At 38.6% G+C, this 19,034-nt stretch overlaps 1 protein-coding gene across 1 annotated transcript in view; it reads right to left on the reverse strand.

Annotated features, from left to right (window-relative positions):
• The window catches only part of LOC121376206 (early growth response protein 1-B-like), a 25,351-nt gene extending 7,114 nt beyond the window's left edge, over positions 1 to 18,237 (reverse strand). Inside the window, exons 1-4 of the mRNA XM_041504024.1 lie at positions 18,066 to 18,237; positions 2,614 to 3,359; positions 1,702 to 1,798; positions 803 to 979 (exon numbers count right to left, since the gene is read on the reverse strand). Of these exons, the coding sequence (XP_041359958.1) occupies positions 803 to 979; positions 1,702 to 1,798; positions 2,614 to 3,359; positions 18,066 to 18,213 (1,168 nt within the window). The 5' untranslated portion in view covers positions 18,214 to 18,237. The remainder of the gene's footprint in view (positions 1 to 802; positions 980 to 1,701; positions 1,799 to 2,613; positions 3,360 to 18,065) is intronic.
• Positions 18,238 to 19,034: the final 797 nt, after the last annotated feature.

The raw sequence follows: 19,034 nt of genomic DNA on the forward strand, positions 1-19,034 counted from the left end.
TTACGGTTATATGGCTTCAGACATATGGTTAAGGACCAGATATTGAGAGAGGAAACCCGCTGTCGCCACTTCATGGGCTACTCTATTTGATTAGTAGGAAGAGTTCTTTTATATGCACCATCCCACAGACAGGTTAGTACATACTACGGCCTTTGATATAAATTACCAGTCGTGGTGCACTGGCTGGAACGAGAAATAGCCCAATGGGCTATGGCCCTTGAGTGTAGGAGACACGAAAATGTGTTGGACCAGGCAAGGGACCTGCAGCACTCTCACAATGCTTGTTTATATGGGAATCTTAAAATAAAATGATAAAGAAATATCAAGGTGACTTATGAATGCATTGTATTTGTTTGCTAAACACTAGGCTTTTTCCGGGAACATAATCAGAGTTGAAGACGGTGTCGAACAAATGGTCCGAAAGGGAACAGCCAACAAAATCACGGACATACCTCCGTCTCTCTCTCCATCCCTCTCCCCCCCCCTCTCTCTCTCTCTCTCTCTCTCTCTCTCTCTCTCCCTCCCTCCCTCCCCCTCCCCCTCTCTCTCTCTCCCTCCTCCCCCCCTCTCTCTCTCTCTCTCTCTCTCTCTCTCTCTCTCTCTCTCTCTCTCTCTCTCTCTCTCTCTGTCTCTCTCTCTCTCGTTATCAGCTATTTTGGCGGATAGCATTTTTCAATACCGAAATTTCGATATGATAACTCGGTATTGACATGATACCGATACCGAACGGTATATGTATTATACGGTATACCGCCCAGCTCTACCATCAACCCTCACCCATGACAGTAAATGGCAACTGTACCTGTGTGAGTGCGCGTGTGCCGCTTGAGGTCGAAGGCGTCGTTGAAGCCCTTGAGACACACCATACAGAGGAAGCGCTTCACCTCGCTGTGGCACTTCATGTGGCGGTTCAACAGCCGCTGCAGGGTGAACTCCTTGCCGCAGATCTTACACGGGAACCGATCGTCACTGCACGTGTCTGGAAGGAATGAGTGGATGGATGAATGAATGGATGGATGGATGGATGAATGAATGAATTAATGAATGTTTAACGACACCCCAGGACCAAAAATAGAGATCGGTTATTGGGTGTCAAACAAGGTAAGTACATCAATATGATTTTTATGAATGGATGAATGAATGAATTGAATTAATTAGTACATGGATACACGGATACATGGATGGATGGATGGATGCATGCATGCAAGCATGCATGGACGGATAGATGCATGGATGGATAGATAGACGGGTAGATGTATGAATGGATGGATGGATGGATGGATGGATTTATGAATGAATGAATGATTGATTGATTGAAATACCCAAATGAGTCAATGAATCAAGTAATTAATATATGGATGGATGGATTGGTGGATGGTAGGATGGATGGATGGATGGATTGATAGCTGGATGAATGAATGGAATCATGGATGAATGAATGATTGATTGATGACATGAATGAATGAATGATGAATGAATGAATGAATGAATGAATTAATTAATTAATTAATGAATACTCAGATGGATGGGTGGAAAAATGGAAGGATGGATGTATGGTTGGGTGGATGGATGATTGGGTGGGTGAATGAAAGAATGATTGATCATACAAAAAATGAATGAATGAATGAATGAATGAATGAATGAATAACACAAAAAACTACTGCTTGGAACGGGTAATCACATAATAGAATATTTACATACCAGCTTTCTCAAACGTGGTGTTACTGTTGGTGCTCGTCTTCTTTAAGATTGGGTTCTTTATCCCATAACCATTGTTAATAAACTCTATACCAGGGTCCTGTGAAAACAAATCACGACAAATTGAAGGTATCGTACACATGAATATGTTATTGATAGAATATGCACACACACACACACACACACACACACACACAGAGAGAGAGAGAGAGAGAGAGAGAGAGAGAGAGAGAGAGAGAGAGAGAGAGAGAGAGAGAGAGAGAGAGAGAGAGAGAGAGAGAGAGAGAGAGAGAGAGAGAGAGAGAGAGAGAGAGAGAGAGAGAGAGAGAGAGAGGGGTGGAGGGGTGATAGTGAGACAGTCTCAGCTAGAGAGAGAGAGAGAGAGAGAGAGAGAGAGAGAGAGAGAGAGAGAGAGAGAGAGAGAGAGAGTCAGTCGTACATACATACATAATTATATGCATGCATACATGCATACATACATAGATACATACATGTTGCACTGCAAGTGAGCGGGATTAACCGCGTAGCTTGTATGCCCCATGCATATGGTTGAGATAAAGAGCATCCTTTTTATGGATATCTTGATAGCTCAAAACATATCTTAGCAAGTCTGAAAGTTGCGGGCGATTCGGTGGCACAGGTTCGAGTCCCAACAATTATCCCATGCGCCAGTGCTTTAATATTTATGTAAGTAAATGTCAACTTCGACATACATACAATATATAGATATTCATACATCGATACAATGACACATGCATACATACATACATGCATGCATGCATACATACATACATACATACATACATACATACATACATACATACATACATATACATATATACATACATACATACATACATACATACATACATTTAATGACACGTTCACATCTTGTGTAAGTCTTTTAAAGAATACCTGTGTTGGTGAGACAATCGGAATCGGAAGTCTGACGTGTGGAAGTAAGACACGTGGCGAGTAACCGGAAACGGGAACTGGTATCAAATTTGGCGAGTAGTGTCCAATGGGAACGTGATGCCTGTGTACCGGAAGCACGTTTCTCGGAGACAACACTGTCCAGGGTGTCACTGGGAAGTTAAACTGCGTGATCGGTGGCTTCCCTCCGCACGAGGACGCGCTGCTGTCACTCCCACTTGGTGACGTGTCGCTCGCACTTGGTGACGTCATACTCATGTCACTGACGCACGGCGACATCAAAAAACCGTCACTGACTATCGGCGATATTTGACTGACGTCACTGGCAAACGGTGATATCAAACGGGTATCAGTAAACCTAGGCGATGAAAAATTGTTGTTTGGTGTCACAAAGCTGGTATTGTTGATAGCAGACGATATTCGGCTGCTTTGGCGTGACACTGTGTCGAATGTATCGACGTCATCACGGTCTTTCGTGCTTAATGATCCCAAACCGCCAACTACAGTAACTGTTACTGCCCTTATTGGTGAAATACTAGTAACGTTCTCACTCTGTGACGTTTTATAATCTTCCGGTGGTTTCGAAACAAGATCGCTGTGATAACCGGGTGTGACGTCATAACTATAGGCGCGTAATGGCGAAGTCTTATCTTGAGTACAACCTGATAAATCAAACAATCGACGTCTTGTTTCAACTGCTCCACAGTTCTTGTTGGGTCTCGTATGTTCTGAAAGGAAATGTGAAAAGTAAATAAGTGTCAGATTTGGGAGCAATTATATATATATATATATATATATATATATATATATATATATATATATATATATATATATATATATATATATATATAATAAAATCAAATCGAGTAATTTCAGTAATGCATCTGGAGTGTTGGGTTGTGAAATCGTAACTTCTTTGTATACCCAGTGAGCTCGTCCCAGTTACAACCAGTACTTCACAACTGGTATATGGTCTCACTACACAGATGTCATCTGCCATTGAAACCCATGTTAAATTGCCCAACTTTAAACGAAGATTGCCAATAGAACGGATTCTCATTGGCACTAACAACATACACCATTGCGAACATACATTATATAAGCATTTATTTTCACTCCAAAATTGAGAACATTTCTGTCGCAGTTTTTTGCTATATGACCGCATCTGGCTGTAGTACCGGTCCGAACAGGTGGTTCATTAACCGATTCACTCCGGCTGTCTCTCGCGCTGTACACCCATGTCCCAAAAGGTCGATGCACAATATTACAAAATAACATGGGTAAAATACAGCCAGAAGGCTTACCATTAAACATACATATTGTTTTAATTCTTCACCATTTCCTAGAAGTGAATATGTGAACCATAACATGTGTCACAATTTGGAACTATAGTGGACCGTCATCAATCAACTCTCACCCGGAAGTGATATGTGTAGTGAGACCTATCAAAAATACATGTATCCACTGGCGTAGCCAGGATTTTATATGGGGGGGGGGGGGGGGGGGGTATTGGACGGGGCAACCCACACTACGTATGTATGTATGTATGTATGTATGTATGTATGTATGATCTTATAAAATTCAATAAGCCCTAAGCCCTAGTTGCCCCTCTGCCCCTCCCCTCTCCCCTTCGCCTACGCCACTCCGTGTATCTTGTTGAACTGTCTTTTAGGATGTGGAGACTCGTTTCATTTTATTTCTTTTATTTTCGTGCTTATTACCCCAATGAAGGTTCAAGCACGCTGTTCTCAGCACGCACCTCAGCTATGTGGACTGTCTGTCTAGGACATCCTGCCAGTGGTTTTTTGGGTTAGTGAGAGAGAAGTCGGTGTAGTAACCGTACGCCTCAATACTGAGGAGGTCGGTATCCGGGTGCTAACCCAGAACCCACCACCGAGGTCAGTACTATGACGACTTTGAGTTTATTTTGTTCAACGACACCACTAGAGCACATTGATTTATTAATCATCGGCTATTGGGTGTCAAATATATAATAATTTTGACACAGACATGGAGAGGAAACCCGCTACATTTTTTTTATTAGTGGCAAGAGATCTTTTATATGCACCATCCCACAGACAGGATAGCACATAACACGGCCTTTGATATACCAGTCGTGGTGCACTGGCTGGAACGAGAAATAGCCCAATGGGCCCACCGAAAGGGATCGATCCTAGACCGACCGCGCATCAGGCGTGCGCTTTACCACTGGGCTACGTCCCGCCCCCCTGTGACGACTTATGACTGCATATGAGTAAACGTATTCTATTTGACGGCAGCGGGTTTCTTCTTCAATACTCTAGACTAAAGTAGTCACAATTCCCATATTTCAGACACATACGTCTCACTTGTCAAAGAACATGGTGTAAATGGTTTCTTAACTAAACGTTACATCCTTTTCCTTTGTTGGCTTGCTGAAATGATTTTGATGCATGGCTGACTTTGACAGAACTGCACTTTATTTTCGTTGGGACACACGAGACTGTGCAGTATATGTTTTCATGCACGCTGGATGTTCTAGTCAATTAGGTGGCTGCAAATCAGTTGATGTTATTATGTGGGTAGTATGCATCAAAAACTATTCAGCACAAACAAAGACCAGCAGTCTTCTTCTTTTATTTATTTATATTTATTTTTCGCACAAGACCATCCCACAATGAACTAGCTACAAGCAAAGGTGAGCATGTTTGTTAGCAGTTAAAAGAAATACACCTCTATATTCATGATTATGAAAAAAAGATTTAAAAAAAAAACTGTTTCCGGTAACCTGACCTGCAGTAATTTTACAGGCTATTTAAAAAAAATAGTAATAAAAAATAAATAAATTAAAAAAAAAAATTGAAAAAAAACCTACCTAAGGCCAGTATTTTGTTATTATTCGGTTTACGAACCCGCCGACGTAAATTTTGCTCAAATAAAAAAAAAAAAAGTCGTATTTTTCACTTTTATTTTTAATTTTTTTGCCGTCGACTTTCACAAATAGCTCTAAAGAAAGAAAAAAGTTACCATTCTAGTCTACTGTGGCGCATTTCGTAAGGTAACAGTGAGAAATAACACTTATTTCGTCAATAAATATACCGTTGTAGATACGAATTGTTAATTCGTCTTCGGTCGCTCTCTTTCGGTCCGATTCGCTATTTCGCTCACCCCTACTGATACACCCCAAACAGGTTTGTTTTGTTTTTTTTTTTTCCCCTTCCTCCTACCTTTGTGCACAAAAGTTCTTGTTCGTAAACCTTAAAATTAAAAAATACTGGCCTAATCTATTTTGTTTCGACATGTTACCAGAAACACAACATTTCTTTTTTTATTTCTTTCTTTTCTTTCTTTGTTCTTTTCCTTCTTGCTTTTTTGGGGGAGAAAGTGGGGAGGGGGGGGGGGGGTCTACTCTACTTTGGAGGAAAGGGAATAGGTGTGGTGGTAATTGATTTCTAGTTGTTTAACGGTCAGTGGCCTCTCGTAGGTACAAATAACGGATCGTTTCAACAGTTATTACGTAAAAATGCCTAACAATGCTTAGTAGGCCCTACAAACGTTTTGCGTAAAATCTGTAATCGGACATTAAAGATAATAAATCACAAACCAGTTATAACCGTAATAAACGGTTTAGTTGTTACGCTAAATGGACTCCGTGGTATGACGTTAATAATGTTATTATATAGTTATTAAAGCTACAATATCGGGAAATGTTTTAAAGGTGCATCCTCAAAGCTACAAGTATCAGAGGGTTATTTGTGACAAATAATTACAAAGTCGATCCAACATATAATCTTTGCATAAAATAACACGAGGGGGCGGGATTTAGCTCAATCGGTTTAGTACTCGCCTGAGGTGCTTGCGTCGCAGGATCGAACCACCTCGGAGGGTCCATTCAACTAACTGAGTTTTTTCTCGTTCCATTCAGAGCACCACAACTGGTCAAAGGCAGTGGTATGTGCATATAAAAGATCCCTTGCTGCTAATGGAAAAATGTAGCGAGTTTCCTCTAATGACTACGTGTCAGAATTACTAAATGTTTGACAATGTGCTCTAGTGGTGTCGTTAAACAAAACAGACTTTAACTTTTAACTAACACGAGGTAATTGTAATGTGTTGCCAAACATTAAAAATTGTTCTGTTATTTTCTCAAGAATTTCGGCGAAAAATATAAAGTATATACTATATTTAAATAGTAACTTTTTTTTTCAATATGAAGATGACATTAAAATTCAAAATGTGACGTCATGCGTTAACCTGTTAGTCACCCTTAGCCCCGTATTTCATTTTCCAGTAATATAAACGTACAAATAGTTAAGAATTGAACGTGAAATTGTTTTTGTTTCATGCTAGTATGAAACGCAAAACCGCTTTACACACTGTATGAATGGCGTAGCGCGTTAATTCCAAACACATAACCATGTCATTAATGTAAAGCTCTTTGAAATAAAAAGTGAACTCTATTTTCCAACTATTTACTATTTTATTAATACGAAATTCATACTCAACATTAGTGGAATCCCTATGGTGGTTCGGCTTTTTCCGTCAATAGCCGAATGAGAGAATGACAATGTTACAATCATTACTACAATTCATATTAATTTTTTGCATTAAATGTCAATACCAACTAAAATCATTTTGAATTCACTATAAACATATAACGTAAGTAATTTCAATAACTTTTAACCTGTAATAAAAATGTCTGAAGCGACCTATTTTGTATGGTATAATTTATATGTGGTTGGTATATGAATATTTAATTACGAACTGTGCATGGGCGCCATTTTTTTTATTACTGTCCAGATTTACCAATTACGACGTTGAAATTACAGTTATCAAATTTTGAGTGCGTCAAAATTCCGTGTGTTGATAGATTTTACATGGAGAAAGTGGTTTCAATGTTTCCGGAAATGGATGAAACAGGTGTGTCGCGAGTTTCTGTGTTTACTGGTCTTGTAATTGTGGAAGTGGCGACAACACAGGATGGTTTTGGCGTGTGTGTGACTTCAAGTATTCGTGAGATTTAACGTGTTTAAATTAAAATCTCAAAAAAATTGTATAGGAACATCTGATATGTTACGATGTCTAACTTGGAAGTTTGACAGCAGACGATTACTGTTTGATGTCTAAAAATAGAATCTCAAGGAAATTCCTCGGGGATTTCTTTGTTGACATAATTCATAAAGTAGTTCCGGCTATAAGGCAAAAATAGCGTTAAACTGAGATTCATGGTGCTATGAATGTCAGTTTTTATCATCACGTGATACGAATTTGACCAATCGAAGGGTTTATAACAAAGGCATTTTTAGAGATTGGAATTATTAGTAAATGAAATTTCAGCACGTGTTTCAAGGTATAATCGTTACATTTCAAATGAAAATTTAAGCTAATACATATGTTTGGCTATTATTCATCAATAAGACTTCCCTTTTAATTAAGCCAATACGATCTACCACCTTGTCTTGTTTTGTACCGACGTGGTCTTCCTCATCTTCCGATGAGCGCAGCGTTACAACGTACAAACCGTACGGAAAATTAATGTAATGGTACTAATAGTATTCAAGCAAATGTAAGAAAAAACTTCTTTTTTCAAACTTTGTGTTGTTCTTGATACAATGTTCAAAACGTTCGAAATACAACACATGCCCAAACCAAGTTGTCAGTTTTCAAATTTAGGTTTAGGGTAGCCATTTTCAAATTCAGGTTGGTCAGCCATGCATGTATTAGTTGGGGTTTTTTTTTGTTCATATCCAGTATTTAAGAATGATAGAAACTGGATCTTTGGCGATAAATTAAATTTTTTCAGAGTCAAATATTTAGAAAATTACATTTAATGTCTTATAGATTCATGATTAGGGTAACATTCTGCCAACTCTGGGACAAAGGCGCTGATAGCAAAATGTTGCAGTGATGTAGTCAATAAAAGACTATACTCCAAAAACAATGCAAAATCGATCTAATCTAAAATATTTGTCTGTCTGTCTGTCGTCAAGAATCAGGTTCCAAGATGAATTCGAGACGTCTGTCTGTCTGTCTATTTGTGTATAGATACAGATATGAACATATAAACAAAAAACAAATATCCATGTTGTTGGAACCTCTCCTCTTAAAACTAAGGAGTTAGTTATAACGTAAACAGTGAAGACAAGTTAAAGCCTCCTTTCGAAAACGTTTGTTTGTTTAACGACACCACTAGAGCACATTGATTAATTAATAATCGGCTATTTGATGTCAAACATTTGGTAATTTTTGACATGTAATCTTAGAGAGGAAATCCGCTACATTTTTTTATCAGTAGCAAGTAATCTTTTATATGCACTACCCCACAGACAGGATAGCACATACCACGGCCTTTGGTATATCAGTCGTGGTGCAGTGGCTAGATCGAGAAATAGCCCAACGGGCCCACCGACAAGGATCGATCATCCTTTAGAAGTCACAATATACATATGTATCAATTATTATTATTATTATTGCTGCTGTTGTTGTTGTTGTTATCGTCGTCGTTATTGTCGTTGTCGTTCTTCTTCTTGTCACGTGAGTCAAGCAGTTATTGTAGGTAGGCCTATACGGTTTGGCCTGGCCCGCAAACGACTTCACAATGGGTATGAGTGGTTCTTTTTAACAACTTGCAAAGTGATTTTTGCGGCTTATTCAATGCCTTATCTTAGCCATTGTGATCACTAGAACTCGAAACACGATACATCAAGCATGTCCCGTTTGTTGTTTTGTTTTTTAATGTTCTTCCCCACTGAAAATGAGGCGGCCTCTTAAATTTTCTCAATGACACACGGTTTTGTGAATGAAGTTCGGGACGCCAATAATTCGCCCTTGATGTTTGCCCGTAAAGACATTCTGTAATACCGACAAGACCTTTTTTAAAATATTAAAGGGAGAAAACTCTATTCAGTGTCGTGTTCAGTTTCGTGAATGAAGCTGAAACAGTTACATTGGTCACGGAAAGCCGATTTCAGGGTCTAACCCCGTAGATCATCACACAATGGGAGAAAGATCTCCAGCCATTTCGAATAAAGAAGCGGACATACTTTATGACAAAAACAGAAGAGGATGCGACTTTAAAAAAACCTGGTTTCCCCAGAATAGACAGGAAATGGGGAGTAGGATTTCGAAAGACAAGCTGTCTTTCATTCATGTGTATATAGCACTTCTGAATGAAGCTGCGAAAACAATAAACATTAAAAGTGGGATAGATCTAGCGAGAAAAAAATAATATAATAAAATACAATAATATTATTATGCAGAGGTCGATCTTTAAAGCAGACTTGACCCCGTAGAGGTATTTTTAATATGCAGGATCTGTACAAGACTTGGTAATGGAGGAATGAATGATATGGATGAATGGATGGTTGGGTGGATGGGTATAGTGTTTTCCCTAGCTTGTTTAGCATGGTGCAGCACCATGCCTCAATAGTCTAGCACCATCTTGCCTTAATCAGCACCATGCTGCCCTGAGATTAAACAAGCCTTTTTCAGTAATTAATTCTAAAATTGCCTTTATAAAGCACAAAAAAGGTATTATTAATTAACAAAAAAATGCATTTTATATCTTTTGCCATTCATTTATTAAAGCAAGCACATCAATTACATTAATGTTTATTTCAATTAATTTTTGTGTATTTTTAATGAAAAACAAGTGCCCCGAAAATGGTGAAAATGCCCCAAAAGTGTTTGGTCTACCATGCCTTGCCTAATTTCTAGGGAAATCACTAGGGTAGATGGATGGATGGTTGGATGGATGGTTGGTTGGATGGATGGATGGATGGATGGTTGCACCCATGGTTTGCAGATGTATGTAGGTTCACACTTAGGTATCATGTCTGTACTTATGTATGGATATCTATATTGTATGTATGTCGAGGTTGACTGTTACATACATAGATATTAACGCACTAGCGCAGGGGATAATTAAATTCTTTCTGGCCTCCCAAATTATCCCATGCCGTTGCTGGGACTCAAACCTATGGCACCGAATCGTCTGCAGATTGCAGACTTGCCACGATACGTTCTGAGCTATTGAGGCATCCATGCATCCATGCCTGTATGTATGTATGTATGTATGTATGTATGTATGTATGTATGTATGTGTGTATGTATGCATGTATGCATGTACGTATGTATGTATGCATGCATGTATGTATGTATTCATGCATGCAAGCATGCGTCTGTGTGTGTGTGTGTGTGTATGTATATATATATATATATATATATATATATATATATATATATATATATATATATATATATATATATGCATGTATGTATCTATCTATCTATCTATCTATCTATCTATCTATCTATCTATCTATCTATCTATCTATCTGTCTGTCTGTCTGTCTATCTATATATCTATCTATGTGTGTGTGTGAGTGTGTGTGTGTGTGTGTATCTGTCTATCTGTATATCTATGTGTGTGTGTGTGTGTCTGTCTCTCTATCTATGTGTGTGTGTGTGCGTCTGTCTGTCTGCCTGTCTATATATGTGTGTGTGTGTCTATCTGTCTATCTATGTATGTGTGTGTATGTGTCTATCTGTATATGTGTGTGTGTGTGTGTGTCTGTCTATCTGTGTATATGTCTATGTGTGTGTGTGTGTCTTTCTATATGTCTATAGCATGCGTCTGTGTGTGTGTGTGTGTCTATATATGTATCTATCTATCTATCTATCTATCTATCTATCTATCTATCTATCTATCTATCTATCTATCTATCTATCTATCTATCTGTCTGTCTGTCTGTCTGTCTATCTATATATCTATCTATGTGTGTGTGTGTGTGTCTGTCTGTCTATCGGTATATCTATGTGTGTGTGTGTGTGTGTCTGTCTGTCTATATATGTGTGTGTGTGTGCGTCTGTCTGTCTGTCTATATATATGTGTGTGTGTGTGTCTATCTGTCTATCTATGTATGTGTGTGTATGTGTCTATCTGTATATGTGTGTGTGTGTGTGTGTCTGTCTATCTGTCTATGTGTGTGGGTGTGTGTGTCTGTCTGTATATCTGTGTATCTGTCTATGTGTGTGTGTGTATGTGTGTGTGTGTGTGTGTCTATCTGTCTATGTGTGTGTGTGTGTCTGTTTATGTGTCTATAGCATGCGTCTGTGTGTGTGTGTGTGTGTGTGTGTGTTTGTGTGTGTGTGTCTATATATATATATATATATATCTGCATGTATCTATATATCTATATATCTATCTATCTATCTATCTATCTATCTATCTATCTATCTGTCTGTCTGTCTGTCTGTCTGTATATCTATATATCTATCTATGTGTGTGTGTGTGAGTGTGTATGTGTGTGTGTGTCTGTCTGTCTATATGTATATCTATGTGTGTGTGTGGGTGTGTGTGTCTGTCTATCTATGTGTGTGTGTGCGTCTGTCTGTCTGTCTGTCTATATATGTGTGTGTGTGTGTCTATCTGTCTATCTATGTATGTCTGTGTATGTGTCTATCTATTTGTGTGTGTGTTTGTGTCTGTCTGTCTGTCTATGTGTGTGTGTGTGTGCCTATCTGTCTATCTATGTATGTATGTGTATGTGTCTATCTGTATATATGTGTGTGTGTCTGTCTATCTGTCTATGTGTGTGTGTGTGTGTCTGTCTATCTGTGTATCTGTCTATGTGTGTGTGTGTGTGTATCTGTCTATCTGTCTATGTGTGTGTGTGTGTGTGTCTGTCTATATGTCTATCTGTGTGTGTGTCTATCTGTCTATGTGTGTGTGTGTGTGTGTGTGTCTGTCTGTATGTCTATCTGTCTATGTGTGTGTGTGTGTGTCTGTCTATCTGTGTATCTGTCTATGTGTGTGTGTGTATCTGTCTATCTGTCTATGTGTGTGTGTGTGTGTCTGTCTGTCTATATGTATATCTCTGTGTGTGTCTATATGTCTATGTGTGTGTGTGTCTGTCTGTGTGTGTGTGTGTGTCTATCTGTCTATGTGTGTGTGTGTGTCTGTCGATCTGTATATGTGTGTGTGTGTCTGTCTGTCTATCTGTCTATCTATGTGTGTGTGTGTCTATCTATGTGTCTGTATGTCTGTCTATGTATGTGTGTGTCTGTCTGTCTATGTGTGTGTGTGTGTCTGACTGTCTGTCTATATGTGTGTGTGTGTCTGTCTGTCTGTCTATGTGTGTGTGTGTCTGTCTGTCTGTCTGTCTATGTGTGTTTGTGTGTCTGTATGTATGTCTATGTGTGTGTGTGTGTCTGTCTGTATGTCTATGTGTGTGTGTGTGTGTCTGTCTATCTGTCTATCTATGTCTGTGTGTGTGTGTCTGTCTGTATGTCTATGTGTGTGTGTGTGTCTATCTGTATATCTATGTGTGTGTGTGTGTCTGTCTGTATGTCTATGTGTGTTTGTGTGTCTGTCTGTATGTCTATGTGTGTGTGTGTGTCTATCTGTATATCTATGTGTGTGTGTGTGTCTGTCTGTATGTCTATGTGTGTGTGTGTGTCTATCTGTATGTCTATGTGTGTGTGTGTGTCTGTCTGTATGTCTATGTGTGTGTGTGTGTCTATCTGTATATCTATGTGTGTGTGTGTGTCTGTCTGTATATCTATGTGTGTTTGTGTGTCTGTCTGTATGTCTATGTGTGTGTGTGTGTCTGTCTGTATGTCTATGTGTGTGTGTGTGTCTATCTGTATGTCTATGTGTGTGTGTGTGTCTGTCTGTATGTCTATGTGTGTGTGTGTGTCTATCTGTATATCTATGTATACATGCATGTATGCATGGGAAGCTTTATTATGTTCTCTCTCTTACTCAAAAAATGGACGGCATATACTTATGTAAACGTTGGGTTTCAGTAAACGTTGGATTTAAGCATGCCCATCGTCGACAGGTTTGATTTCGGTCAAACCGTCTGTAAAAAGAAAACGAGGTTGGGCGGGGAAGGCATAAATGGAGATTACAAAATCTTGAAAAACTCAAATTAAATATAAAATTAAAGCCAAAATTAAATTTAATACCAAAACTGAGAATAAAATCTAAAACGCTTAGTAGTGGCTCAAAACAATTAAAAGCGTTATAAAGAGGGAAATTATTAAAGGTCTAAAATAAAATCTATCGATAAAAGCCTTCTAAATCGCTCGCTTGATGCGTGATCGGTGTCGGATTGATCCCCGGTGGGCCCATTGGGCTATTTCTCGTTCCAGTCAGTGCACCACGACCGGTATATCAAAGGCCGTGGCATGTGCTATCCTGTCTGTGGGTTGGTGCAAATAAAAGATCCCTTGCTGTATTAGGAAAGATGTAGCGGGTTTCCTCTGATGACAACGAGACGCAATTACCAAATGTTTGACATCCGATAGCCGATGATTAATTAATCAATGTGTTCTAGTGGTGTCGTTAAACAAAACAAACTTTAACTGTATCTTTCTTAGATAACAATTGTGGAACTTGGCTGTATCATATGGAAATATAATATCCATCACATATACAATCCGATTAAAATTAGCTCTACTGGTCTACCAGTAGATTTAACAACATTGCATGGACTCCCATGTCCAGGTGACATTTCATCTATAAATAACAATTTAAATATCGACCAATTACACTTCGCCTTTTATAACGTTATTCGGGAGCATACAAATTCTAAAAATATCGGTCGAGACTATTTATGCAATAGGCGAATTTGTTGGTCTATTTCAACATTGAAAAAACAGGGGGGAAAAGTGAAGTAATAAACTCTGGATTGTATACTAGTATAAACAGATTTTATGGCTATACCATCACGGTTTTTTTTTTTTTTTTTCGTCTTCGTAATTCACCCGAATCATTTCGTATACCCTCGGCATAAACCCAAATGTTTTTTATAAAACATTCAAATTACTGGCATGATTTTGCAAGTAAGGTTTTGATAGGTCGAATGAAAGGTCAACTGGACATGAGCTCCAACGGGCTGCTGTTAGATCCACATGTAATAGTGAAGCTAATTTTAATTAGATTGTCACATATATTACAAGAACTATCGTTTTCCGATGGGCCATGTGCATGCACAATGGATTTGACAATTTAACTGATAATTTAAGCACGAATGTGTAATGTACTAGTAAAAAACAAACAAATTACAACAGCCGAAATTAGTAGGTAGGAGAGAGTAGGACAAAGAACATAGAAGGTTCATCACCAGAGCACTACGAATGGTATATCAAAGGTTATGGTATGTGCTGCTCTGTGTGTGGGAAAATGCATACAAAAGATCCCTTGCTGCTAATAGAAAAATTTAGTGGGTTTTCTTCAAAGATTACGTATCAGAAATACCAAATGTTTGACATCCAATAGCCGATGATTAATTAATCAATATGCTTTTAATTAATCGGTATCCGTTAAACAAAACGGGGGGGGGGGGGGGGCGGAGGACGTAGCCCAATGGTAAAGCGTTTGCCTAATGCACTTCGGTCTAGGATCGATCCTCGTCCATGGCCCATTTGGGCTATTTCTCGTTCAAGCCTGTGCACCACGAGTGGCATATCAAAAGCCGTGGTATGTGCTATTCTGTCTGTGGGATAGTGCATATAAAATATTCCCTAGCTACTAATGTAACGGGTTTACTCTCTAAGATTAAATGTCAGAATTGCCAAATGTTTGACATCCAATAGCCGATGATTAATAAATCGATCTGCTCTAGTGGTGTCGTTAAACAAAACAAACTTTTTGAATCTTTAAATAAACCAAACTTCATCTTTAACTACACACATGACCCATCTGATCTTGATTTACGCACATCTGCGTTAGAATGTCTTATCCGGCCTCGGTGGTGTTGTGGTTAAGTTATCGGACGTAAGGCTGGTAGGTAAAGGGTTCGCAGCCCGGTACTGGCTCCCACCCAAAGCCAGTTTTAACGACGGGTGTAATTGGGCGGGTGTAAGACCACTACACCCTCTTCTCTCTCACTAACCACTGACCACTGGACAGACAGCACAGATATAGCTGAGGTGTGTGTATGTGTGTGCCCACGACAGCGTGCTTGAACCTTCATTGGATATAAGCACGAATATAAGTTGAAAAGAAAAAGAAAGAATGTCTTAACATAGCGTGTCACTTCCGGTCGATCCCACGCGCACATTTTCCCGTGTGGACTCTTTGTTCTTCCAGCCAGTACACGTCAACTCGTTCGTGTAAATGATAAAACCGCATTGTATGACTTTCCCAATGTCAGTGTGATACCACAACGCGTAGATGATTCCCAGAAAGGACTTATTTGCCTTTTGTTGTGGAAACCAGTTTTATATGTAAATAAATAGAAATAGTACTACCTCCGCATTTATAAACGAAAAAAAATCAAATTTATGTCTTCCATTAAATTCTTTACGCTACACAAAAAAGGTTTGTTTTGTTTAACGACACCACTAGAGCACATTGATTAATTAATCATCGGCTATTAGATGTCAAACATTTGGTAATTCTGACAAGTAGTCATCAGAGGAAACCAGCTTCTTTTTTTCTAATGCAGCAAGGGATTTGTTTTATATGCATTTTCCCACAGACAGAAAAACACATTCCACGGCCTTTGTCCAGTTGTGGTGCATTGGTTGGAACGAGAAACAAAACGATCAGTTGAATGGATCCACCGAGGTGGTTCGATCCTGCGACGTAAGCACCTCAAGCGAACACTCAACCGAGTGAGCTAATTCCCGCCCCCACGCTACACAAATGCAAAGTTTGTGTTAAAAGTTTCATGCTTCATTTTGTACTTGAAAATAACTCTGCTTACCCTGGTTATAAGGCAGTGTAGAATATATATATATATATATATATATATATATATATATATATATATATATATATATATATATATATGTATGTATGTATTATTTTTACCGTTAACTTTTCAGTACTTTTCAAGGTTTTGCTTAAATTATCGCATTTTGACAAATCCAATATGTTTATGGTCGTTTTGTGGTTTGTAGAAACTCAAAATAAAGGGACGATATCTAGCTATGTAGGTAGAATTCCCCCTCCCCCCTCGAGATGTTTGGGTTCTAGGGTCGAACCCTCTTGGCACCTTTGCTTGATACCCAACAGCCAATGTCATTGTTTCGTGCTAGTGTGTTGTTAAACATTCAATCCCTTGATAGAGCAATCTCCTATCCACCCCACCCCACCCCCTCACCACTCCCGTCCCTGAGTTGGTCAGTGGCGATGTCAGAGGCTAAGTCCGGGATGGGCGTGCCTGAACCTTCAGTGGATATGAGCACGTTAATAGAATTCCCGTTCCTTGATAGACTCATTCTCTCAATCGTTTTTCCCCCTTGCCAACCGGTGTCCCACAACTGTTATCTCAAATCCGTGCTAGGTGCTATCCTGTCTGTGGGAAAAGTTAAAGTTTGTTTCATTTATCGACACCAGTGGAACACATCGGTCAATTAATCATCGGCTATTGGATGTCAAACATTTGGTAATTCTGACACGTAGTCATCAGAGGAAACCCGCTACTTCTTTTCTAATGCAGCAAGGGATCTTTTATATGCACTTTCCCACAGACAGGAAAACACATACCACGGCCTTTGTTCAGTTGTGGTGCACTGGTTGGAACGAGAACCCTCCCCCCCCCCCCCAATCAGCTGAATGGGTCCACCGAGGTGGTTCGATCCTGCGACGCAAGCACCTCAAGCGAGCGCTCAACCGACTAAGCTAAATCCCCCCCCCCCCCTCCTTGTCTGTGGGAAAGTGCATATAAAATATATCATGCTGTTGATTGAAAAAAAAAGTTTAAAAAAGTTGCAGTTTTGCGCTAGGCTCTAAGACTCTAATAATATCTTTAAACAAAACAAACTTTTCTAACTCAAAATAAACTGTATGTCATGAAACAAAAACGGTACGCACCTCAGAAATTAGACTCAGCGGCCATAATATGTTATGTACAGCCTCAGTTAAGTTATCACCAACATGAAGTCACAGAAAGTGGTCTCTTTAAACAGGTGGCTGTCTAACACAGGCCAAAACCTACTGAATTTCATTTAACAAACACATACATTGGATTAAAACATTCAAACCTTAGTGCAGCATCTTAAAACAAGTGGCTGCTTAATACAGGTCCGAATCTATTCGATTTTATTTAAATAAGCTGAATGTATAAAACAGATGGCTGCGTATTAGAGGTGGTCACTACATGAGGTTTGTATTTGTATACTTATAATAACATATAGCACAAGCGAAAAACATGTTTTTGTTTTTTAATATAATAAGGAACAAGATTTTTAATTATTAAGCGTGAGATATTCCCCATTAAGTCCCAATTTTAAAAAATATAACAGTACATACATACATACATACATACATACATACATACATAAGTATATTGTTTTTTTTTTTTAATCTAATGAATGCTTTCAAAACAATTAATGCAAATAGTAATGACTATAAAAAATTATCTAATATGTTAATGTTTGTTTTTGTTCAATTTTTTAATAATAATAAATAATAATAATAATAATAATAATATACTCACGGGGAAAATCAGAAGGATGTTCTACTCCACTTGAATCTGTTGCCAATGTATCTTTCCTGTCACATTCATTAGATGAACTCTGCAAACTGTTATTCTTGTAAAGAGCATGCCTTTTGTGATATTTCTTGATAAGGAATGCTTTAGGCATTTTAATGCTGATTTTCTTATAACTTTTTTTTTCCAATTAAGCTTTTATATATCACATAAAAAATAAACGAAAACAGCGATCCATTATGCTTAACTGAATGTCACATTGCAGAGAGTGGTAAAAAAAAAAAAAAGTAATAATATATCCGTCTGCATAAAATATGTTATAATTCACAAAATATCAGCTTATTACATTATGCGAAATGTTATAACCGCAATTCCGTAAGCTCGTAATAATCGCTGAGGTTACAACATATCACGCATTTAAGCACGGCCAGAAAAGTGCGCCCTGCCTCACAGCGGCCTGAGTGTTTGGAGAAAGTCGTAACGGGTGTATAGCGTTCCCGCTATGTAGCAGAAATTGTTAAGCTCCGCCATCAAACTAAACTACCCATGACGTCTCATCTTACCTCAAATACATTAACTGTCGCTTCTTGCGTTTGTGTGCAGGCAGGGGTAACGGGATGTGGTTTTTTTCTTTTTTTTATTTCTATTCGTTCAGAGCTCACCGTTTCATTACTTGTTCGATAAACACGGACTTTTTTTAAAACATGCTGAGACCACCTGTCCTAAGAGGCCACTTTTTTATGCTTAATTAGGTGGCTGCTTAATATAGTTTTGTCTGTACATGTATTGAAATGTTTAGCAAATGTACGAGTGAAAAAAAAAGTATCTTATTGTCGATTGATAAAAATTATGGGCATGTGCTTTAAAAAACAAAAACAAAATCTGGCTTAATGAGAGCAGATTCACTACTGTTCGCATGCCCCTGAGAATCAGAGGCAGTGTGTGGGTGAGTGTAGGGGGTGCTTCCCACGTGAT

Source organism: Gigantopelta aegis, chromosome 6 (genome assembly GCF_016097555.1).
Source record: "Gigantopelta aegis isolate Gae_Host chromosome 6, Gae_host_genome, whole genome shotgun sequence".
Taxonomy (NCBI): Eukaryota; Metazoa; Mollusca; class Gastropoda; order Neomphalida; family Peltospiridae; genus Gigantopelta; species Gigantopelta aegis.